The sequence below is a fragment of the Ceratotherium simum genome, chromosome 32, assembly GCF_057802395.1.
Source record: "Ceratotherium simum simum isolate JZ-2026a chromosome 32, ASM5780239v1, whole genome shotgun sequence".
NCBI lineage: Eukaryota > Metazoa > Chordata > Mammalia > Perissodactyla > Rhinocerotidae > Ceratotherium > Ceratotherium simum.
The window spans coordinates 19,382,720-19,407,329 of record NC_141931.1 but is presented as its reverse complement, the minus strand read 5'-3'; the positions used below and the strand labels follow the sequence as shown (position 1 = coordinate 19,407,329).

The 24,610-nt window shown below is 38.2% G+C and overlaps 1 protein-coding gene across 4 annotated transcripts; it reads left to right on the top strand.

Moving 5' to 3' along the window:
• Positions 1-24,291, top strand: SUV39H2 (SUV39H2 histone lysine methyltransferase). Of its 4 annotated transcripts, none has more exons than XM_087420805.1 (6): positions 1-518; positions 2,751-2,896; positions 16,171-16,842; positions 18,861-19,007; positions 21,023-21,152; positions 21,938-24,291. In XM_087420805.1, exons 1-6 carry the CDS (start codon positions 101-103, stop codon positions 22,042-22,044), a joined length of 1,620 nt encoding a protein of 539 aa, XP_087276931.1. In that variant the 5' UTR covers positions 1-100; the 3' UTR covers positions 22,045-24,291. The 4 variants fall into 4 exon arrangements, with proteins under 4 accessions (XP_087276931.1, XP_004425405.1, XP_004425404.1 ...); XM_004425347.3 differs by having other exon boundaries at positions 8-125; XM_004425348.3 differs by lacking the exon at positions 2,751-2,896 and having other exon boundaries at positions 7-125.
• The last annotated feature ends 319 nt before the right edge of the window (positions 24,292-24,610 follow it).

Sequence of the window (24,610 nt, the reverse complement as noted above, 5' to 3'; positions counted from 1 at the left end):
CCCGGCCCCCGACTCCAAGTGCGTGCCGGGCGGGGGCGGGGCGTCAGGCCCGCTGAGCTATCCGGTCCGACCGCGCCAGTTTGAATGAAAGCTCCCCAAGATGGCGACGGCCGAGGCGCGAGGAGGTGAGGGCTGGAGAGAGGCGCCCCTCACCGTGCCCCGCGCTCTAGGCAAACTCCCGAGGCCCAGGAAGCGGGGCCGGGACCCGCGGGCCCGCCCGAGCGCGACGCGGCGACACGCCGCCTCCCGCGCTGCTGACACCTCGGCCCCCACATGGGCGCCCCCCTTCCCGCGGCCCCTGACCCTTCTCGCGGCTCGGCCCGCCCGCTCCCCGCAGTCTCCTCCTGCGCCCCGCACCCGCGGGGCCCAGCCCGCGCGCCCGGCGCCGGGGGCGCCTCCCTCCCGCCCGGCCGAGGTCCCGCCGACTCGGTGGCCCGGCCCCCGCTGCCCGGCGGGCCCGACGCCCCTCCCCGCCTGGCCGCCGTGCGGAGGTGTTCGGGCGACCACCGCGGCTCCGGGTAATCCCCTGGGGTCGGGCCTGTGGGCACGCGCGTGGCTGGATCCTTTGTGGTGGTCGAGCAGGACCTGTGGGGTGGGGGCTGGCCTCAGCCGGGATCCGGAGGTGCCCAGTGGTGGAAATGTGAGCTCAGGACCAGAGGGAAAAAGAAAGGGGCTGAAGTATGGGCGCTGAGAAAGGAAGTGAGGGTATACCCCAATTCGGACGCACTAGGAGGCTAAATCCCTCGTTGGATAATATCCTAGAAAGTGGGATTTGAGCATGTAGTCTCTGGTTTACGGTCATTTTTATACCCCCCAAGAACTTGCATGTTATTCATGTGGATGCGAGAGAATTAGGTACTGAAAGTGGGTGTGTGTCGGTGTCGCGCTCTCCGAAAGACTGGAACCTTCAATGCATTCTAGAATTTTAAGGGTGTTTTCCAGCACTGCTCCTCTCCACGTAGATTATGAACTCATAATCCCCAAACTTTTCTTGCACTAGGGGTTAGTGTGAACTAGTGTGGTGGTAGTGGTAATGCAATGTTTAATCTTGCAAATGAATTCTTTGGCTACCTTCTTATAGACAATCGGAATTGTTACCAAGTGTTTGCAGTTTTTATGTTTCAGTTTTTCTTATTCTCGAAAATAGCATTCCCGTCGAGGGTTGTGTCTTGAATCCTCACGTTACTTCAGCTAGATAAAAATGGTAGGAACAGACAAATACACCTTGGGTAGATAAAACAGGAGGCTCCTTTGCACGTGATCAGCACAGTGAGGTTAAATTGACACGAAACATCCTGAAGTTTTTTAAATGGAAGGGATTTAAGGGGTCGTTGCTGTTCTACCACTCTCCTACCCCAAACCACCACTCCAAAGCAAGCGACCTCTTCCCCCAGATTTTTTGGTGGAAAATATTGTTTCACTTCTTGGTCTAGAATTATGAGTCCTTTGTGGGAAGGGGGGTGGTGGAAATCGTGCTTCAGGGTTTCTGACAATGAAGTCCGCGTGCGAGTTGAGGAGGGTCGGGAAAGGATATAGTAAGAGCAGCTATATTCTCTGTTCCCTGGAAATCTCCTCAAAACAGAAAAGGTTACCACATCTACCTTGGAGAGCTACCACGTAAAGCTTGAGTTTACTGAGAGATTTTGTTTTGGTAACCCCCATTTACTCCAACCCTCACATTTTTTCAGTGAATCTGAAACCCAGAAAGATGTTTGAAACCTCACTAAGATCATGTAGCTAGGTGGCCTAGCAAAGGCTGAGGCAGAGGACCCTTTATCCTCTCTAGTGCTTCCCATAACACTAGCCATAAAACCAAGTTTATTACATATTTCTAAACCTGTTTGTGTTAACGTATTTTATATGCAGTATGGTGGCATACTGTTTACAGAAATTTGAGGGTAAAATCTTCTGCAGCACAATTAGTCAGTGGCTTCTGTAAGGTTGATTATGAGTGTGTCTGATTTTCTTCAAGCTTGGTATATGGATTATGTACGTTGACTACTCGTAATTCTTGGCTTTAAAAACAATACAGGAAATGAGTATTAGGAAAATCAATATACTCCATTATTTTACTTTAACTCTTGGGTTTATTCACCTTGATAATAATACATTGTAGCATGGGCACAATAATAAGTGGAATTAAAATTTCATGCAGCATTCCAAAGTGGGAGAAGTAGGACATATGATGTCTATGTTGACTATAGAACTGTATTTCAATGAGATTTCAGGGTTTATTGTCCAACTAAGAGAAAGGGAAAAAGTTACTTTTTAACAAATTATAAGATTGTTTTAAAATATATTTAAGATATATTTCTAACAGTAATAAGTATGTCCTAGAGATCTACAGTTATTAAAACAACAATTATATTCTATGTAGAATATAATGGAAAAGTCAAAAACATCTCTGTTGACTTTTGCATCATATTATGTGTAATCTTAAGAAAGCTTACAGGCGTGAAACATTTTGTTCAGGTGGCTTAGTAGAAATTAATTGACATCAGTTAAACATAGTAGAATAGAGACCCATGAGAAAATCCAAGACGACAATTTACCAAAATATTTCTTCAAGGCTTAACTTTTTCTTGAAGACACATAAATGGTTCCTTGTCATATGAATTTTTAGTCCTGTAAAATTGCTAGTTGAAGGGTGGGAATATAGAGGTCTTAAGTTTTTCCTTTTCTTTTTTTTTTTCTTTTGTTTTAATTGAGTAGCTATTTCATTAGTAAAGAATTCTATTTTCTTATTGTAGCTTGGTGTGTGCCTTGCCTAGTTTCACTTGATACTCTTCAGGAATTATGTAGAAAAGAAAAGCTCACATGTAAATCGATTGGAATCACCAAAAGGAATCTAAACAATTATGAGGTGGAATACTTGTGTGACTACAAGGTAGTAAAGGTAAGGTCAATATCTAGCCCCTTAAAAGAGACGTAATCAAACTTCAATTCAGTATTTCATATTTCTGTAACATAAAAAGAACCTTAAAAGTAAGCAAAGCTCTTCTTAATGTTTAAAATTCTAAACCGTAAAAATTTATATGTCCTATCATCTATATTGCCAAATAACATTGAGAGGATTTTGAAACATAAAACGTTCTTGCATTAGAATGTTTTAAGGTGCTTGTATCATTCTACATCCAACTCTTGATTATCTCCATGTGGATTACCAGAGCAAATGTTTTATTTCAGATTGGCTTCTCCCGTCATTCATTTTGTTCCTGAATCATGTTTCCCCACTATCACCTGAAATGAACCTTAGAAATTCAAACCAATTTTAGTGTTACTGAATCTCCTCAAGAAGCATCACCATTTGTGTTTCCTGCCATCACGTCAAACTCCAGCCATTAGTGAGGTTTTGTGGTGAATAGAATGGTCTGGAGTTCAAAGGCATTTCTAGCCTTCCTTTAGTGTCTTGTGGCTTCAGCAAAGTCATTTAACTTCTCTGGGCCTCACTCACCTGCTCTTCCTCTTAAACATGGCAGGGTTGTTTTTTTTCAGTCTAAACTTTACAATATACTTTTGAGTAATTCATCTCTCTATAGCATGCTCCCTCTCGAAGAACCCTGTTTGGGTCATTAATCTCTTAGTTCTTCCAGATAAATGAATCAGGAATCTGTTTCATTCTTTGATTTCCTTCTCCTTCATCTTCCATATCAAGTCAGTCATTAAATCCAGTTCTTCTTTGAGACATCCATCTTCTTTTGGTATCACTGCCTTCCCCGCTCAGTGGGATTTTATGATCAAGCACTTCACCTACACTCTCAGCAACCTTCAACCCAAAACAGCCCAATCATCTGCCACATCGGTTCACAAACTCTGGCCTAGCCGGCGTAGCTGCGAGTATTGTATAATCACACATGTTGGCTCCAGTAAAGCTTATTTCTGTTCTCACACTGCTCGGTTCTCCTTGACAAGCTTTTTATCTTTTGCTTTCTTTTCCCATTCTTGTTAGCAGTTTTCCCAACTTTTATAACTTTTCTAGACTTCGTACTCTATCCCTCACCCTCTCGTATTCAACTGCAGAGCTCTTTTACTTCAGTGAGAAGTAGGATCCTTCGAGTATGAAGTCTCACCGTTGCTTATGCTTACTTTCAGAGGTGTCACTGTTTTTCTTTTTTCTTCTTATCCATCCGCTTTAGGACTTTGCTTAATCTGTGGTGTCTTTTTTGGGTCAAGTTTTCTTTCTCCACTGATTTATCTCAATTGATAAACCTATTCAGATCTTCCCTAACCTTCAAAAATCTTTTGACGTTACCTCTCCACTCAAGCATTTCCTGTCTTTTCCTTTTACTTCATTTCCCATTAACTTTTTAAAACAGCTTTATTGAGATATAATTCACATACCATACAATTTACTAAATTAAAGCATGCAATTCAAAGCTTTTAGTATACTCTCAGAGTTATCCTAAAATTGATTGTGGGAATGGTTGCAGATTATCATTACCCCAAAAAGAAACCCCACTGCTTAGCAGTCACTCCCCAAACCTCGCCATTCTCCTTTCTCTGCCTAGCCCACCACTAATCTACTTTCTGTCTCTCTAGATTTGCCCATTTGGACATTTCGTATAAGTGGAATCATACAACTGTATATGGTCCTTTGTGATTGGCTTCTTTCACTTAGCGTAATGTTTTCAAGGTTCATGTTGTAGCATATATCAATACTGATTTCCTTTTTATTGCCAAATACTCCATTGTATGGATATATCACGTTTAATTTATCCATTCATCACTTGATAGACATGTGAGTTGTTCTGTTTGGAGGCTGTTATAAATATCACTGTTACGAACATTCATGTACAAATTTTTATGTGGACATGTTTTCATTTCTCTTAGATACATACCTAGGAGTTGAATTGCTAGGTCATATGGTATCTTTATGTTTAACCATTTGATGAACTGCCAAACTGTTTTCCAAGGCGACAGCACCATTTTATATTCCCACTAGCACTGTATGAGGATGTCAGTTTCTCTGCATCCTCACCAACACTTGTTATTTTCTAACATTTTGATTATAGTTGTCCTAGTGGGTATGAAGTGGTATCTCATTGTAGTTTTGGTTTGCATTTCTCTGATGGCTAACGATGCTGTGCATCTTTTCTTGTGCTTATTAGCCATTTGTATATCTTTGGAGAACGGTCTATTCAGATCCTTTGCCCATTTTTTAAAATTAGGTCGTTTGTCTTTTTATTATTGAGTTGTAATAGTTCTTCATATTTTCTGGATAGTCCCTTATCAGATATACAGTTTGCAAAAATTTCCTCCTGTGGGTTGTCTTTTCACTTCTCATTAACTTTCTAACCCACTTATTCTGATTTATGCCCCTGTCAGTGACCTCCTAATTGCCAAATTTGAGGACCTCAAATCTTAAACTTCTTTGCAACATCCAACACTGTTGGCTACCCTTTCTTTGAAACTCTCTTGTCTATGCTGAGACTGCCTAGGTTCAAATTCTGGCTGTACCATTTATTAGTTGTATGATCTTCAGCAAATTTTTAGCCTCTCTGTCCTTCAGTGTCTTCACTTATGAAATGAGGTTAGTTATAGTACCCATCTCATAGGATTGTTATTAGCATTAAATGAGTTGATACAGATAAAATGCTTACAACAGAAATTGACCTGTTCTTACTATAGAAGTGTTTACTGTCATTATTGTTACTCACCTCTATCTCCACTCCTCTTTTCCACCTATGTATTTTTCTTACTGTTCTTTCTGAATCCCCTTTACTGTCTTATCTGTCCTTGTGAAATGTAGATAATCTTTAAGGCTCTGTCCTTGGCCCTCTTGAGACTCACCTTGAAGTTGCTCTGTAGATAACCTCATTCCCAGTAATTTCTACTTAGATTTATTTGGCTCATGACTCCCAAATCTTTTTGAGGCATTGACCTCTTTCTGGGCTTCATTTCAAACTGGAGGCCCTACAGGTACCCAAATTCAAAATAGTCGTAACTGCACTCATTTTCCTCCCTCAACTCTGCATCCTGAGCAAGTGTTCCTTATCTAGGTTAACAGAATCATAATACTCCCAGTTACCTAACCTTGTAATTTCATCTTCAATTCTTCTTTCCTTCCTACCCTCTAAATCTAATAGCTCATCAGATTATATTATCTCTGCCTCTCTGTTTGTCTTTTCCTTTTTATTCCTGTTATACTTTCACAGAGAGAGTTAGTTCCCTAGGGATCTGTACTTACATTGAAGGAGCTACCAATATTCTTTCTTATACAGAATCCTGAGTGTTGTAGTTCAGTTTTGAATAGCTTTTACTGTTTAGTTTCTCCTTTGTCCTTCTCAGCAATCCTTTTGATTTCTTGCTTTGGAATAAGCAATCTTACTTTGCACATTTATGTCCTCAACACCCTATTTGTATCCCCCATTTCTTCTGCCTAGCACAAATTATTTAATCTATAAGCCAACATACCTCTACCTTTTTTCTCTCCTCTCTCTCACTCTCATATTCAGGGCAGGTGAAAGAGCTTATGACCCTGTGCTTTTCTTGTGTGTTCCCCTCCATTTAGCTGATAAAAGACATTGACTCAATACCATGTTCCTCAAAGCCATTACAGTTGTTTCTAAACCACAGCTCTGATTGCATTAGGGCCTTGCTTTAGACCTTTTAATGGCTCCCTGTTGTCTACCAGTCTAGGCTGCGACCCTTTGGACTGAGATTCTTTATCATCTGGCCACCAACCAACCACCTTTCCAGCTTCATCTCTTGTCACATATCCTACCTTCTATCCACATTGGAAAACTTGTAAATTCTTTCATTTAGCTAAGATTTACTGAGCACCTGCTATGGGCCGGGCACTGTTCTAAGCATTGGGAACATAGCTTAAAAATAGACATTGCTTATATTCTGATTCCTTGAACACATCATGCACCTTTGTGTCCTTTTGTTTTTCTCATCCACTTCCCTCTTGGAATACTATTGTTTCCCTTCTCTCCTTGGCAAAATCCTACTTGGCCTGCAAGGTTCAGCTGAAAGGTTACCACCTATTATGGAGCCTTCTTCCCTTCCTCACCTCCAGCAAAATTAATTGCTTCATGTTCGGGATTTCTAAAGCACTGTTTTTGTCATTATTGTAGACATTATCACACTTTATAGCTTTCTTTCATACCTTCCCTGCTAAATTGTCAACCATTTGAGAGCCAGGACTATGTCTTACTGTAGTCTCTGGTACATAATGCGTGTTTAGTTAGTGGTTAATGAATTGAATTGAGTTTTGCTTCAGTGATTTCCCCAGTCCTCACAATCTCTATTAGACTAGACCTTCATTGCTTCATGCTCAGATGATAGCGGCAATCTGTTGACTAATATCTCCTGTTTCTTCTTTCTGTAGTCTCACTTAATAAACATTTGAGTTTCTTCTGTATATCAGGTACTACGTTAGGCACTGGGAAAATAAAGATTAATAAGAAACTGTCCCTCACCTTAAGAAACTCACAGCCTAGTGAGAAAGATTGACAAGTAAATCTTCCATTGCAATATAGTATAAGTGCTATGGCAGACATTATTACAAGATCTGTGGGAAGCACACCTAGGCCTGGTCACAGAAAGCTTCCCAGAAGAGGTGATATCCAGCTGGGGCCTGAAAAGACAAGTATTGTAATTCATTGTGGCTTTAATATGAGGAGGGAATGGCAGGATATGGGAGGGAAAGAATGAGAGGTGAGTGAAGGAACTTTCAGCCATTCTATAGCAACAGGGAGTCATGTGAAAGGTTCTAAAGAGAGTGACACAATCAGATATGTAATTCAGAGAATTTTCTCTCTGCAGTGAGGAAAGTGGGCTGGCAGGGAGGGGAAAGACACATAGACAGTTTACACACTCTGAAAGGCTGTCGGAATAATCTAGGCAAGAAATGACGGTGCTTGAACCAGAGTGGTAACAATGGAGATGGAGAGAAGTAGGTGATTTTTTTTTTAATCAGCAAGGATGTAAAATTTAAAAGTCTGGTTTAGTGGTCAGGGAGTTGGGTGAGGATCTGGCAGCGAGGGATCCACATCTAGGAAAACATGGGTTGCTGACTTGCAGTGGTGTAGATAATAACACTGTTCACCAAGACCCAGGAATATAGGGGGATTGGGATAGGAGGACTAGCTTGGGTTTGGAGAAGGTTGAAAACATTTAAGTGTGAGATGACCAGCAGATAGTTGGAAATGTAGCTCTAAATCAGGAGTGAGAATTAACTGGAAACATAAATCTTGAAGTAATTGGCAAAAAGATAGTGATTGCAGCCCTGGGAATGGATACAGTTACCCATTCATTAACTCAACAGATATTTATTGGCCATCTGCCATGTCCTATGCTAGGTACTAGGGATCTCAGCAATGAATGACAAAGGTATGGACCCTGATATCATGGAGTTTATCTTTTAGTGATGGTGGAAAACCTTAAATATAATTGTACAAAGTACTTAATTATAGTTGAGGTAAGTGCTAATGTAAGAGAAGGCTCTAACTTATCCTGGAGAGACTAGGCAGGTGTCTGTGAGGAACTAATATTTAAATTTAGTACTCAAGGATGAAAAGACAAATGGGAAAGGGTCTTGAGGCAGAAGAAAGCCTGACTTCTTCAAGGAATAGAAAGTGTGAGTGGAACATAGTCAGCAAGAGGGATTGAAATGAGGTTGGAAGGAGGGACAGGATCCAGAAAGTGCAACTCCTTTTATGTCAAGAAAAGAATTTTGGACTTTTTCTTATGGGCAACAGAGAAACATTTAGTAGTTTTGAGCAGGAGAACAGCATGATGAGATGGATGTGTTGAGGATATTACTCTAGCTGTTGTGCTGTGAATGGACTGAAAGTGGTAAGAGGCTGTTGCAGTAATTTAAGCAAAGAAAATGTGAGAAGAGAACAAAGACTGAGGAATAGCAAGGGGTACTCATAGGAAGAACTGTCAAAGAGACTGAGACAAACTGGCAAGAAAAGTAGGAAGAAAACCAGAAGACTAAATCATGGAAGCCTGAGGAAGAGGTAATGTGAGCAAAAGAGAGTAGTGACCAGTGGGTCAAAGAAGAACTGTAAAGCGTGCATTAGATTGAGCAACGGAGGGGTCATTGATGCCCTTAGAACAGTTTCTGTGGCATAGATAGAAGAAGCCAAAATAGAATGAATTAAAGAGTAAATTGGAGGTGAGAAAGTAGAGTCAAGTAGCATGGACAGCTCTTTCGAGAATTTTAGCTTTGAAGAAAGGGAAAAAGGGCTGTGTAGGGTGTAAGGCTATTTATAGTTTTAGATATTTTATTTAAAAAAATCTTGGGGCCAGCCTGGTGGCATAGTGGTTAAGTTCACACACTCCGCTTCGGCAGCCCAGGATTCGCAGGTTCAGATCCCGGGCATGGACCTACACACCGCTTATCAAGCCATAAGTGTGGCAGGCATCCCATATATAAAGTAGAGGAAGAAGGGCACGGATGTTAGCCCAGGATCAATCTTCCTCAGCAAAAAGAGGAGGATTGGCAACGGAGGTTAGCTCAGGGCTAATCTTCCTCACCAAAAGAAGAATCTGAGTAGGTAATATATGCATGTGGTTTAAAAAATTAAATGTTATAAGAGGCTTTATACTGAAAGAAATCTTCCACCCTGTACCTTGGTCTCCAGTCTCTCATCTTTTAGTAATTTATCATATCTTTTAGAGATTCCTTACATATTTGAGCATTTGTATCTCTAAGGAGATTTAGTTTAATTTTGCTTTTAAAAAATGAGAGAAGTTTAGGGCCGGCCCCGTGGCTTAGCGGTTAAGTGCGTGCGCTCCGCTGCCGGCGGCCCGGGTTCGGATCCCGGGTGCGCACTGAGGCACCACTCCTCCAGCCATGCTGAGGCCGCGTCCCACATACAGCAACTAGAAGGATGTGCAGCTATGACAGACAACTATGTACTGGGGCTTTGGGGGAAAAATAAATAAATAAAACCTTTAAAAAAAAAAAAAAATGAGAGAAGTTTAAATGCTATTGAGAACCAGGAGAGAGGGGAAAAACAGAAGAGATGGGAGAGGAGGGATAATTGATGGAGGAAGTACCTCTCTTCTGTTGTATCCACATCCACCTTCTCCACTTACATGTCCATGGAAGGGTGGAGATCAAGGGAATTTGTTGCTGGTGGTTTCTGTTTTCTCTCTGCATTAGGAGCAGAGATCATGTGCTGCTGAAAATAATGGGGGAGGTAGTGGACAGGAGCCTTGAACAAGTGGAGGATGCCTGAAATAGCCAACTTCGAAATGGGAAGAATGCCAACTAGGGGAGCAACAGGGTTGTTAGTATTATGAGTTCATGTCAGGGTCCAGTTGAACTTAAACGCTATAAACTATAGTGTTAGTCTCAGTGCTCTGTGATTTTTCTGTGCCACGTTCTTGCCATGTCACCCCTTCACACAGAAAAATTTCTGACAAAACCGTGGGTGCTCTCTATTAACATTCGTATCGCGTTAGTGAAGAACCAGAACCCCCATGCACGCTGGTGGGGCTTCTCCCTTAGTAAGCACGTATTAAGAAAGAACTATTACCCAAAGCTTTGATTTCTTGGAGTATCAAGGTAATTCTCTGTCTCGAGAACCACCACTATACCACATGTTACATACTAACAGAATATTTCACATCTGACAATAGGTTAATATTCCTAAAAGACTGATTGTACTTAGAGTGGTTTGTTAAGAAAAGGAATAACATAGGAATTATTAGACTAAAACCCAGATTTTAGAGATTAGGAGAAAAAGCTCCAACAAAGGCCTTTTCCAAGGTCACGTTGCTCGTGTGTGTCAGTCTTGGGCCTCTAACTCAGGTCTCATAATTCCTACTCTCTGTCAGTTACTAGCATGAGAATCCAGTGTTTTTCTGTTGACCATAACTGCTCTCAAACTGGGCTGCCATGGAACGCTGGTGTTTTCATAATCAGATTCAAGCTATTCTACCACTAATATTGAATATGGTGATTATTTCAAAATTTGCAGGAAAAAATTAGCTAATGGGAAGACAGATTTTTGTTGTTGTTTTCCTCCCATATGTATTTTTTTAAGGTTTTTTTGCTTACTACCACTTATTGGCTATAGACAGCAGATGACAGAACAAATATTGAAAAACCATGAATTCTTCTCTCCAGGTGAAGTTTAACAGCTTGTATTTCTTTTAAGGATTCATATATACAGTCATGCGGCACATAACGACATTTCAGTCAACAATGGACCATATATGACCGTATTAGTACCGTATAGCCTAGGTGTGTAGTAGGCTGTACATCTAGGTTTGCATAAGTACACTCTATGATATTTGCACGATGACGAAATTGCCTAACAACACATTTCTCAGAACATATCCCTGTTGTTAAATGATGCATGACTAGTTACTAGTGATTTTTACATTGCATACATGTTGGTAGTCGTATTTTTTGTTATACATTCAGAAACATAGTCAAAGCGTAAGATACGTAGGCAATTGTGCTTGGTTCTGGAGCTACGAATAATAAGATTCCATCCCTCCACACAAATCTCTTATAGTTTAGAGAAATGGAAATGGTAACACAAGGGGGTTTGGCAGTGATCGGTCCTCCTTGGGCAAGAGAGGTAGGAAAGACTTCCCAGGAGAGATGACATTTGAGCTAAGTTTTAAAGATGAATAGGTATTCTACACAGAAAAGGTGAAACTGAAATAAGCAAGTGTTCATTAGGCAAATGGAAGAGGCCATTTTAATTAGAACTTTGTGACGAAAGCAGCAGAAAGGTGTGAAAAGGCCTGGCATGTTCAAGTACTAGCAGCAGTGCACTGTGGCTGAAGGGTGGTGTGTGAAGGGGGCCATAAGGGAAGAGTGAGCTCGAGAGGCAGCAGGGTCCCACTCAAGAATGATCTTCTGGGGCCCACCTGGTGGCACAAGTGGTTAAGTGCGCGCGCTCCGCTACGGCGGCCCGGGGTTTGCTGGTTCGGATCCTGGGCGCACACCGACGCACCGCTTGTCAAGCCATGCTGTGGAGGTGTCCCATATAAAGTAGAGGAAGATGGACACGGATGTTAGCCCAGGGCCAGTCTTCCTCAGCAAAAAGAGGAGGATTGGCAGATGTTAGCTCAGGGCTGATCTTCCTCACAAAAATAAAAAAAAAAGAATGATCTTCTTTGTTATAGTAGGAAGTTTGAACTTAATTCTTTAGGCAATGGGGGAGACATTAAAATTTTTAAGCAAGAAAATAACAAAATGACTGGTACTTGTGGATATTTGTTTTTATACAAAAACTCTACACTTTAATAAAGAAAGATAGTTGGGAGTGTTGTCAGTCTGGAGGCAGGGAAACCAGTTAGGAGATTAATGTATTCCAGGCAAGAGTTGAAGGGCTGAAGTAACTAGAGCTATGGTAATAGAGATGGACAGGCATAAGCATCTAAAGAAACTTGGTGGTGGATTGAGGAGAGGAAAGAATTGAGGGTAATCTCCTGATTTGCGGCTTGTGTGACTAGGTATACAGGGTAAAATTCCTCTTGATGGGGAGAATACAGAAAGAATCTGTTTAGTAAGGCGAGTGGTGAGTTCCATGTGGATAGGTTGATTTAAGACCCTGTTGGGCATCCAGTAGGCTATTGGATATATGGGGTTGCAGATAAAATTTGGGGAGTCCTCAGCATATAATTTAAACCATTGGAGTGATAAGGTTGCCCAGAGAGAGCACTTAGAGCAGGGATTCTTAACCTGGAATGTAAATATGCTGAAATTACCCAAAATATTACATATGTGAATTTTGTTAGGGGAAGGTCCATAGCTTTCTTCAGATTCTCAGAAGGGATAATAAACACTTGTTTAGTGTGAAAAGGGGCCAAGGACAGAGCCCTGAGTATCTGCATTGTTTCAGTGAGGGGCAGGGGTAGGGGTCTTAGCAAAGAAGGCAGAAGAGGAACAAGGGAGAATCTTGATATCAAAGCATAAGTAAGATGAGGACTGAAGAGCTCTTTGCTTGGCAATTAGAAGACTGGTAAAATTGTTCTTAATCAACAAGATGGAAATAAATGTATTTGTATTTAATGAAGCTCCCCACAGAAATACTATGGTTTCCAAGAATTGTAAAAACCATTGGCCTACAAAAGTTCAAAGGCCTCGTCAGGTGTTCAAGGCTGTCTAAAATTTTCTCTCGCCTTGCCCTTAGAGTTTTATCTCTCACTTAAATATTCTCAACTTTAAAGCTAGCCAAATCCATCTCTTCACTGTTTTCTGGATACTTCATGCAAATCTTAGCTCCAAGCTTTTGCTGGTGTTTTTCATCCCCGCTGCCCTGTTCCCTACCCAACAAATCCTATCAGTCTTTCACAGTGTAGTTTGTTCTACTTCCTCTGTGACCTTTTCTCATGGTCTGACCTATATTGATTTCCCTCTTTATATTCTAGTGATATTTATTGTCTTATTTGTTTTGGCATTTAAAATTGTACTACCTTGCATTGCTACTTATTTTACATGTTATTGCGTTCTTTTTCCAATGAGATTGTACTCCTAAAGGCTAGTATTACCTTACATTTCATCATACCCCCTAATGATGGAACTTGCATATACTTATTATAGATACTAAAATATTAGAGTGAATTTAACCTAAGCCAAACATAGTGGGGGAAAATGTCTTTAAGAAAAAATTCATATGATGCATTCCAAATTATACAGGAGTGATTTTTGGATCATTTTTGTGACTGTACTCCATTTCTATAGGTAATCAAGAGTTGATTGCATATCAGAATAAGATACTGATATATAATATATGAGGCTTATGAACTTTTTCACTTTTATTTGGAATTTTAGGATATTGAATTAATTGAATTTGTTTCTCAGGTCAAACTGGTTTTTCTGTATAAAATTATCTTATTTTTCAAAATGGAAATATCTTTTTTGGATTTTAGAAGTAAAATATGCTTATAAAATAAAAGAAGTCTACAAAGTAGTAGAAATAAAATTAATAATATTTCTGTACGATTTTGCCCAAAGCACTCATGTTTCATAAGCATCTTCATCATCCATAAATTAAGTAGGTACCAATGTGATTAACATACAAAACTTAGTCACTGAAAATGCAAGTGACTCATCATTAAACAATACTATGCATTATTTTGGAAGCAAACCAGTGGCATGGTGTTTTTAGTTTTGATAAATGATAATTTAGCTTAATCATCTGACTTGAAGCCAGTGTTTCTGTTTCTTTGCTGGCAACTTTTGGCGTAACCCAAGGCTTTGGTAGGAAAAACTGGCAGAAGAAAGGAGGACCAGGGTTGCATTGCTTTATTTTGGAATCAGAAAAATTAAAAACTTTTATAATTAAGGGGAGTAGAAATGTTAGATACTGCCAAGTGGATCTCATTATTGTTGAGCAGAGATCTGCTAACAACCGTCCCAAATTGTAGGAGTTACGTGACAGGAGGGAGAAATCCATGTTACATCTTTAGTGAGTCAATTTGGCTAACACTTTTGTTTCTAGAATCACAGTATGTATTTCCATGGAAGTACAGTTTTTGTGCATATCCTCACACCATAATTTAACTACATTGTTTTAACAGAGAAAAAAACATATTTTGACCATTTTCATAAAGAAGCAAAGTTCTTTTAACTCACAAGCATTACTGCTTATTGAATAGAATATAATAGAACACTGAGATGAAGATAAGCTCACTCCCTTAGCTCAGTGACTTGTTCCTGAAAAGCTGCCTCAGTGCTCCTCTGCCCGATTTCTGCCTCAGCAATATGTCTGACACCACATTGCCTAGACCTTCCAGGTCATTTGGCATTAATAAATTACGTATAGTAAAACAACCATCATGGGCATCCTTACTTTATAATAAAAACTTTATTAAAAATTTGACAGAAAAGCAAATGTATCCCAATTAAGTTTCTATTAATATCTGTTAATTAAAATGATAACTAAAAACTATAGAATGCAATTTAATCACTTTCATATTTCAGAAGGCATTTTACCCTAGGGTACATGGATATGTTAGCTACTTCAGAGGACAAAGAAAAAATTGAGAGACTTTACTTCAGAATTTTTTTTATTATACATAGTTGACTACTTTTTGTGTGTGTGTGTGTGTGTGTGTGTGAGGAAGATTAGCCCTGAGCTAGCATCCGATGCCAATCCTCCTCTTTTTGCTGAGGAAGACTGGCCCTGGGCTAACATCCGTGCCCATCTTCCTCCACTTTATATGGGACGCCACCACAGCATGGCTTGCCAAGCAGTGCGTCGGTGCGCGCCCGGGATCTGAACCCGTGAACCCCGGGCCGCTGCAGCGGAGCGTGCGCACACTCAACCGTTTGCGTCACTGGGCAGGCCCTTGACTACGTTTTTTAAGAGAAACTTAATATGGCATTGCCTGACTTTAAGTGAAGAAGACATAGTCAAGTCACTGGGGTAGGAAAGCAAGATCCCAGGTACCATGGTGGCCAATAGCAGTCTGAGGGATAAATCACAATATTTGATCTTTGGTGGCTTGAGTGCCTGCTACCTAATCTGATCACAGGTGAATCTAAATAAGGGAAGAATTCTCTGGAATCGTGCTGTCCAATTTGTAATCAACATTTTTTAAAAGTTAAAAAATATTTTACATTTGTTTTTTGTGCTAAGTCTGAGATTCAGTGTCTCTTACACTTACAGCACATCTCAATTCGGACTAGCCACATTTCAGGTGCTTGATAGCTGCATGCGGCTAGGAATGACTGTATTGGACAGTGTATCTCTAGAACATCTAGGGGATGTGTGCCATGACATCGAGAAATAGAACTTCCCTTGTATCGAGCGTAACATATTAAATTACAGACTTTAGAGGATGCCTACATCTATGCTGGCCACATAAGCCACTAATCTAAGTCATAAATTGTTAGTTTGGGGACTACCTATTTCCATGATCAAGAAATACTTTTTTGTTTAACGTAATCACTGTTTGGTAAAATATTCATGAATTTCAGTACTTTTATCTTTCTCCAGGTGCAACGCTTTTGCCTTTGGTCAAATATATTTTGCCACATCTAATTCTATACATATTTTATATAATATAAAGAAAAATCGTTTTATTTTTATAATTTGTACTTCATCTGCTAGAAACTTGTGATTCTTTATATTCTGAACTTGATTAAGAAAAATGATAATGGATACCTTACTCCTTAAGATAGTAAGTTATTTTAAATAAATGGGACTGTCATAATCTGATTTGCATTTTCTTTTATATTTTAAGGATATGGAATATTATCTTGTAAAATGGAAAGGATGGCCAGATTCTACAAATACTTGGGAACCTTTGCAAAATCTCAAGTGCCCTTTACTACTTCAGCAATTCCTTAATGACAAGCATAATTATTTATCTCAGGTAAAGAAAGGCAAAGCAATAACTGTAAAAGACAATAACAAAGCTTTGAAACCTGCCGTTGCTGAGTACATTGTAAAGAAGGCTAAACAAAGGATAGCTCTCCAGAGATGGCAAGATGAACTCAACAGAAGAAAGAATCATAAAGGAATGATTTTTGTTGAAAATACTGTTGACTTAGAGGGCCCACCTTCAGACTTCTACTACATTAATGAATACAAACCAGCTCCTGGAATCAGCTTAGTAAATGAAGCTACCTTTGGTTGTTCATGCACAGATTGCTTCTTTGAGAAATGCTGTCCTGCTGAAGCTGGAGTTCTTTTGGCTTATAATAAAAACCAACAAATTAAAATCCCACCTGGTACCCCCATTTATGAATGCAACTCAAGGTGTCAATGTGGACCTGATTGTCCCAATAGGATTGTACAAAAAGGCACACAGTATACACTTTGCATCTTTCGAACTAGCAATGGCTGTGGCTGGGGTGTAAAAACCCTTGTGAAGATTAAAAGAATGAGTTTTGTCATGGAATATGTTGGAGAGGTACGTTCAATTTATCGCATAGCAAATAATGTGCATGGAAGGTTTACGCTTTTGAAAAGTTACTTTTTACCTCAGTAACATAGATATTTGGTACTATCATTTTGATATTATCATTTGGAAATATGTGGAAATTTCAGGTTTGAGAGAAGGGTTCACTGGCATAATTAGAAATATAAACTTGAATATGAACAAAAAATATATAGAATGACAAATGAAATGGATACAGTCGTCTTTCAACAAACACCCATTCGTGGTCATTGAAACTGGCATTTTTAGATTTTAAAATACGACGACTATTTTTACATAAAACTCCTAAAAAGAAAATCAGATCTAAATACATGCTGACTTTGAAACTTTTAAATTGTAATTTACTTCATCCATTTGACCAAATATGGTTAAGTGTAGTTGGCATAACTCAATTTTTTTGTTGTTGTTGTTGAGAAAGATTAGTCCTGAGCTAACATCTGTTGCCAATCTCCCTCTTTTTACTTGAGGAAGATTCGCCCTGAGCTAACTTCTGTGCCAGTCTTCCTCTATTTTGTATGCGGGTTGCCGCCACAGCATGGCTGGTGAGTGATGTAGGTCCACGCCCAGGATCTGAACCCAGGCTGCCGAAGCAGACCGCGCCAAACTTAACCACTACGCCATGGGGCCAGACCTGGCAAAACTCAATTTTTGTGTCAGTATGAAGGATATTGTAGAGTAGACCAATGCTGTATGAGCAAGTATTATAAAATATACATAAAAGCATTTATTGCATCCATAAGAAAATCCAAACTCTTTGTATCTGCAAGTCGGCTGCAAAGACTATTCTCTACATTACCAAATACTAAGCAAATTTATTTTTAGATATATAAGGTATATATACAAAAAGTAGTATTAACCGTGTGCCACATACTCTTCTAAGCACCTTATGTGTTAACTCATTAATTCTCTCAACAACTCTATGAGGTAGTAGGTATTATCTCCATTATTATAGATGAGGAAACTGAGGCCCAGAGAAATTAAGCAACTTGCCCAAGGTCACATAGTAGTAAAGAAGAGCCAGGATTCAAAACCAAGGCTCCAAAATCAGTGCACTTCACCTCTGCACCACACTTCCTCAAACTGAATGGTGGGTTCAGCTGTGCCTAGAAAAATATGTGACTGCATATCTGGGCTTGTCAAATCTGACATTTTAAAAGTTGTTTGGAATTGGATTACCTATGATTATCTATATTCATCTAGAATTCTGAGATTAAATTGGATCCTTATATTTTTAGACAATGGCAGATTATTATAAATCACTTTTCAGGATACTAGATCTTGTATCATCAAATTATTCTCTTTTTTGACTTAATGAATGTAGCAGCTAAATTTGGTTGACACTATGAATCACTTTAGACATTTTTGGTTTCCTAAGCTGAGCATGTGGTAAAGCTGTGCAGAACTGAGCAGAATTGTAGATGATGGTTTTGAGCTACAGACTTTCATGGAAACAACCTCTTCTACAAAACTGAACCTTCCATACAGTTGAGTGCAGATTTAACATACCTTCTCTCCTGTATTTGTAACAAACTTTCATTTGTAACTGCACACAGATTAGTTATAGGAAAAATATGCCTTTAGAGCATATTTAGAGCATATACGGTATACTTGTCAATTTAGTGCTTTACATTCCATTATGTCCTGCAGAGAGCTTATAGTTGTGTAGCTTTTTGAACATCTCAATAATTAGAATGGAAGTAGTACACTCTTTCAACTTGTTAATTGTTGGGTTGTCCTAATTCCTCTTTAAACAATCATAAGTCTTTTGTACCATCATTTCTCCTCCCTTCGTTTTCACACCTAGCTCTTCTAGAGTAGTTTGTATGAATGTTTGTTTTGATGACACTTTAATTTCTTACTTTTTAAACACTTGTAGGCATTAATATATTAATTAACTTATGGATGAGTGTTTCTTCAGTTCAGCAATAGCTATATATAAATATACTGTATACTATACTATGTATAAATATACTATAGTTTTTTCTTTTTAGGTAATCACAAGTGAAGAAGCTGAAAGACGGGGGCAGTTATATGACAACAAAGGAATCACATATCTCTTTGATCTGGACTATGAATCTGATGAATTCACAGTGGATGCAGCTCGATATGGAAATGTGTCTCATTTTGTGAATCACAGTGTAAGAAATACTTAAAGTATAGACAGGACTAATTAACTTGGTACTGGTTTAATGGTTTTCCATTGTTGAGGAATAATTATCTTTAAACTACATACCCTTTTAATATTTCCAAAATATTTTAATACAAGAGCCTCTTCTGTTAAGTCATGGTATCATTGCTGTGTTAGGACAAATCATTGAGGTGCCTGCCAAATACCGTGCATTTTGCAAGAGTCTTTACATATGTGACTTCATTCAAAGTTTCCAACAACTTTATAGGATAGGTATTATCTTCATATGGAGAAGGAAATTGATGAGCAGAGGAGTCAAGAGGTAAAATGTTTAAGAATCACACGCAACTATCTAGGTTTCTTACAGAAGTTAACACAGCTGAGTTTTAGGATATACAACTAAAGATGGCCATATTCTCTTAAAATGTAAACTTGTTAGCATTTTTATAAAATTTAAGAATTTGTGGAGTACTGAAGTATTTAGGACTGTTTTCTACATTATATATTGGTGCTCTTAATTCGTATTTGATAAGAACTTAGAACACAGCTGGCACTTTAACTACAGAACCTTGTACTTTATGAAAACTAGTTCCAAAAATAGAAGGAGGTTAATAGTTACTGGGCACCTACTAAGTACCAGGTGGATAACAGTATTAGGCTCATGAAAGTGACATTATCTCCATTTTATAGATTACAAGGAAAATGGGTCTCGGAGAGTAAGTTATGTAGCTGACAGGCCTTGTTAAACTTCTGATGGATTTTTTTTTTTTTTTTTGTGAGGAAGATCAGCCCTGCACTAACATCCGTGCTAATCCTCCTCTTTGTTTTGCTGAGGAAGACCGGCTCTGAGCTAACATCTATTGCCAATCCTCCTCCTTTTTTTTTCCCCAAAGCCCCAGTAGATAGTTGTATGTCACAGTTGCACATCCTTCTAGTTGCTGTATGTGGGATGTGGCCTCAGCATGGCTGGAGAAGCGGTGCGTCGGTGCACAGCCAGGATCCAAACCCAGGCCCCCAGTAGCAGAGCGTGCGCACTTAACTGCTAAGCCACGGGGCCGGCCCTAACTTCTAATGGATTTTATACCAAGAAACTGTTATATGATTGGTAGTGAAATGTCAGAGACCATCTGACTCCCTTGTTAGTTTTCTGATTTACTTAAACTTGTACTTTGTTTTCTTTTCTTTTTTTCTTTCTTTCTTTTTTTTTTGCTGAGGAAGATTTGCCCTGAGCTAACATTTGTGCCAGTCTTCCTCTATTTTTTTCCATGTGGAACACCTCCACAGCATGGCTGGTGAGTGGAGTAGGTCCGTGCCCAGGATCTGTACCTGCAAACCCGGGCTGCAGAAGTGGAGCACGGAACTTGAACCACTTGGCCACAGGGCCGGGCCCTAATTTTTTTCTTAATGATAAATTTGAGATAATCTCAAAATAGATGTATTCTATTCATGGACAAATTAAACGCTTATTTTGATTTCTTAGTATGATTCACTGGATCTTTTTTCTTGCTTATTCCAGAATTCGGTGTAGAGTTCTCAAAATATTGAAGAATTCCAAACAAATTTTAAGCAATGAAACCCCATGCTGTATGAAATTTGGTTACTACAGTGCTATTGTGATTTTTTTAAATACAGTTATTCTAGTTCTTTAAATATGCCTTACTGAAATATTCACAGGTGAAATGACGTTATCTGGGGTTTGCAGTAAAATTCTCCAGAAAAATTAAAAAGTTAGGACTAGATGAAAAGACATTGGCAAAAATGTTAATAATTATTGAAGCTGTATAGTGGATACATGTAGATTTATTATGTTATTTTCTCTGGTTTTATGTGTGTCTGGAATTTTCTATAAGTGAAAACAGTATTTTTAAAAATGTGCATGCCTCAAAGACCTCTAAACAATAAGCCACTTAATTTCCCGTAGAACTTAAAAAATTAGTACTCTGGGAAATTAAAGATTTTATATGCCATGTAGAAGAGCTCATTCATGTCATTTTTACTTAAATGGGTTCTAATGTTCCTTTTTAGTGTGACCCAAATCTTCAGGTGTTCAATGTTTTCATTGATAACCTCGATACTCGTCTTCCCCGAATAGCATTATTTTCCACGAGAACCATAAATGCTGGAGAAGAGCTCACTTTTGATTATCAGATGAAAGGTATGCTTTTCCAGTACAGTTTCATTGGTGGTGTTTCAGTTTGGAGAATCTAATCAGTAGGCAAAGACCTTAGATCATCTGAACCAAACGAATATTCAAGATGAAAACATGAGGCTGTGAGAGTTTGTCTTTTTACTCAAGGTCACAAAGCTATCCAAGAGAGCTGAAACTAGAGTCCAAGTCTGACTGACCTTGGGCTGAGTAATGCTCTTTCTTCTACGTCACGTTGCCATCTGCTTTTCTCAGAACTTCCATTATGGAAGTTTGTTTATTGTACTATAACATCTTTTCTCAATACTATTTGCATTTTAAAAATTGTAAGCCTACATTTCTGAATATTTACTAAAAGATGTTTATTCAAAGGATTGAAAATATGATTTAAATCATGAATTTATTGCATTCCTACTTGAAACTGGATTTTAAAAAGAACATTTAATTCTATTTGCTTTATTGTGACAATATAAGTGTTTTCTTTCCTTTGTTTTTCTAACTCTTTACATATTGTTACTATTTGACCTTGCTTTATGGCTCTTAAGAAATGTATGAAAAGAATGATTGTATATTGAATTTTCCCAGTAAGTTTTATCATTTCAGAAATCCTTTCTCATAAATATGGGCTAATAACATACACTTTATCTCTTATTAGCCCACACCATCCTTGCACAACAATTCATAATGATTTGTCTCTGAGTATTCACATTTATTTAAAACTGATAGAAAAGTTGGAACTCATTCTGAATTGTCTTCACTCTCTTTCTCTTGTGTGTCTTGTCTTATGTATTCAGGTTCTGGAGATATATCTTCAGATTCTATTGACCACAGCCCAGCCAAAAAGAGGGTCAGAACTGTGTGCAGATGTGGAGCTGTGACTTGCAGAGGTTACCTCAACTGAATTTTCAGGAAATAGAGCTGATGATAATTGTAGTTTTGTTTTTTGCTAATGTTAACCTTTAAAAAAGAAGTATTTGGGACTCTTTTCATACTATCAAGATTATACACTATGTTCATGTTTCAAAACTCCCGGCCAAATGCATTACTGATGCTTCTGAAGAGAGGAATACAGGGTCACATAGACTAATTTGAAATATACATATTTAGTGGTTAGATACCAAACGTGAAAGGAAAACTATTTACAGATCAGCACATACATACTTAAGAAGTCTATGTGAACAGAGAAATGCCTCCTTCAGAGTTTGTGTTAAACTGATAGTGTAACAGTCGCTAAGATCAAACATTCAACTTGCCATACACCTTGAATTTAGAGAAATAGAGTTAATTCAGTTTGGGCAAATATAAAAGTTCTATTTTTGTTATTATGTTGTCATTCCTGTTTACCTACTTAACTACTCACTGTACTTGTATTTGAGACAAATAGGTGATACTGAATTATATATACTCTATTTTCTACTTCTTTCATTAAAACACTGGGATCTTAATTATATAGAAATTTAAAGTCTAAAATTAATGTAAAAAATTAATTATAGCTTGATTTCATATTTTGAAGCAATCTAGACCATTATGAGGGGTGTATGTCTGAACCAGTAATTCTTAACGATTTTTTAATCCTGTAGGAGGAAAATCTCCAAAAAGTGCTCTCTAAAATTTTAGAATATGCTTCTTTGAAAGGGCGGGGAAATGGGACTAGGAGGGTTTTTTGGAGTACAGGCAGGGGAAATGGAGCATTTTAAGGGCCCCTCGTAGTAGCATGAATTAGGAGATCCACATTGAGTACCTCAGGTCTAAACAGTAAAACAAGATACCCTTGAGAGCAGCTGTACCTAATGATAATTTTTCACACAATACATTAACATTACATCTTCTGAATTTCAGGCAGTTTTAACATTTCCTTTCCACCAAATTTAATTATTTTTATATTTCCTGCAGGCTCTTCTTAAAAAGGAATCTATATTTTGAACTGATACTTATTTTATACATGAATTTTTTAAATGTGATAAAGCTAAACTTGGCTTGGCCAAAATATGTGCCTGAATTATGAGACCATTTATTACTTGAACTATGTAGACTGAAATGGAATATATTAATTGTTTGTTATTTTTCTTTTTTTTCCTGCGTAGTAAAACCTCAATTGGGAAAAACTGTTTTCCTCTCTTTGTGATTCTGGGATTTCTAATTATGGTGTGCAACATGAGAGTAAATGCAGCAAGTAAATCTGACTTTTGGTATTCCTAATCAAATTCTACTTAAGCTCATTGCCCTAGGCTTTAATGACCTAAAATAAGTTTGGGTAAAATTGAACTGACTTCAAGAATGCAGCACTTCAAATATCTTCTTAATATTTAACCTCTTTTTTTGGAAGAAGCTACACTTTATAATTCATTATATTGCTACCACATGACTTTGCTCTTTTATAAGATAGGGTAAATTGTTTACATGTTTGGAGCCTCAGAGTATATCTGCTAATCAAAATTTGCAGGTGTCAAGGAAAAATACATTTTTTAGTGCCATTTCTTATGTTTTATTTATGAAAAAATACATGGTGTGCATGGTGAGAAAGTCACAGATTCACAGGTTGCTCCCAGTGGCCAAGCTTTCTTTGAATAATAATTCTCACAGGTTTAAAGATGTAATTTCAACATTCTTTTTAAAAAATCAATGTTTTGCTGTCTAGTTACTTGATTTTTGTCTACTTTTTGTGTTGTTAATGTAACCTGGAGGGCAAAGGGAAGCCAGCTATTTTCAGTAAACTTGTTTTGTCCTTATTAATAGAAATTTAATGAGCCTTTGAGAGTTTAATTACCAGTGTTACCCTTATGTTATTAAAAAGCTGAACTTAAACAGTAAAGTAATAGAAACTATTTAAACGAAGCTGTTAGAAGCTTTAACTATTTTAAGTCAACATTTAGCTGCTTTAAATTAGCGTCGTTAAGTTGCCAGAATTTGTTCTCTCAATATAAAGCAAATATTCAACGGTAATATTTAGATCAAGTTTAAACTGTCAACTAATCCACTGTACAAGTTGTATTAACACCATTGTCTTCAATATCTACATAAGAGTATTGTGATACACAATTGGTAATCTCAGGGTTTTTTCTCCATATATGCAAAATCTAGACCACACTTATTTTTCTTATAGTTCAACAGTTTTACTTTAGCAAAATAAATTTAGCTTGGCATTTGATTTTCTATGTATCATGACTTAGCTTTGTTTCTGAATATATTACTGTCATTTCCAGTAAGGCTACAAAAGGGGCAGCAAAATACTGATGTATTCCTGACTACCTGCTATTGAGATTAACCAAAGGCTTATATACCATTCCTTTAAATGTTACTTTCCTTTTAAGAGAGTTTATGGTTGTCATGGTTCATGTATTTGAATATTAAAGTAGCATTTTACACTTAGCATAATGTGGAATGGATACCTCTAAAATTTTTTAGCATTATTAGGTACTTAAGCACATGGTGCTAAGTACTGCCTGGAAGTGCAAAGGAACTTAAGA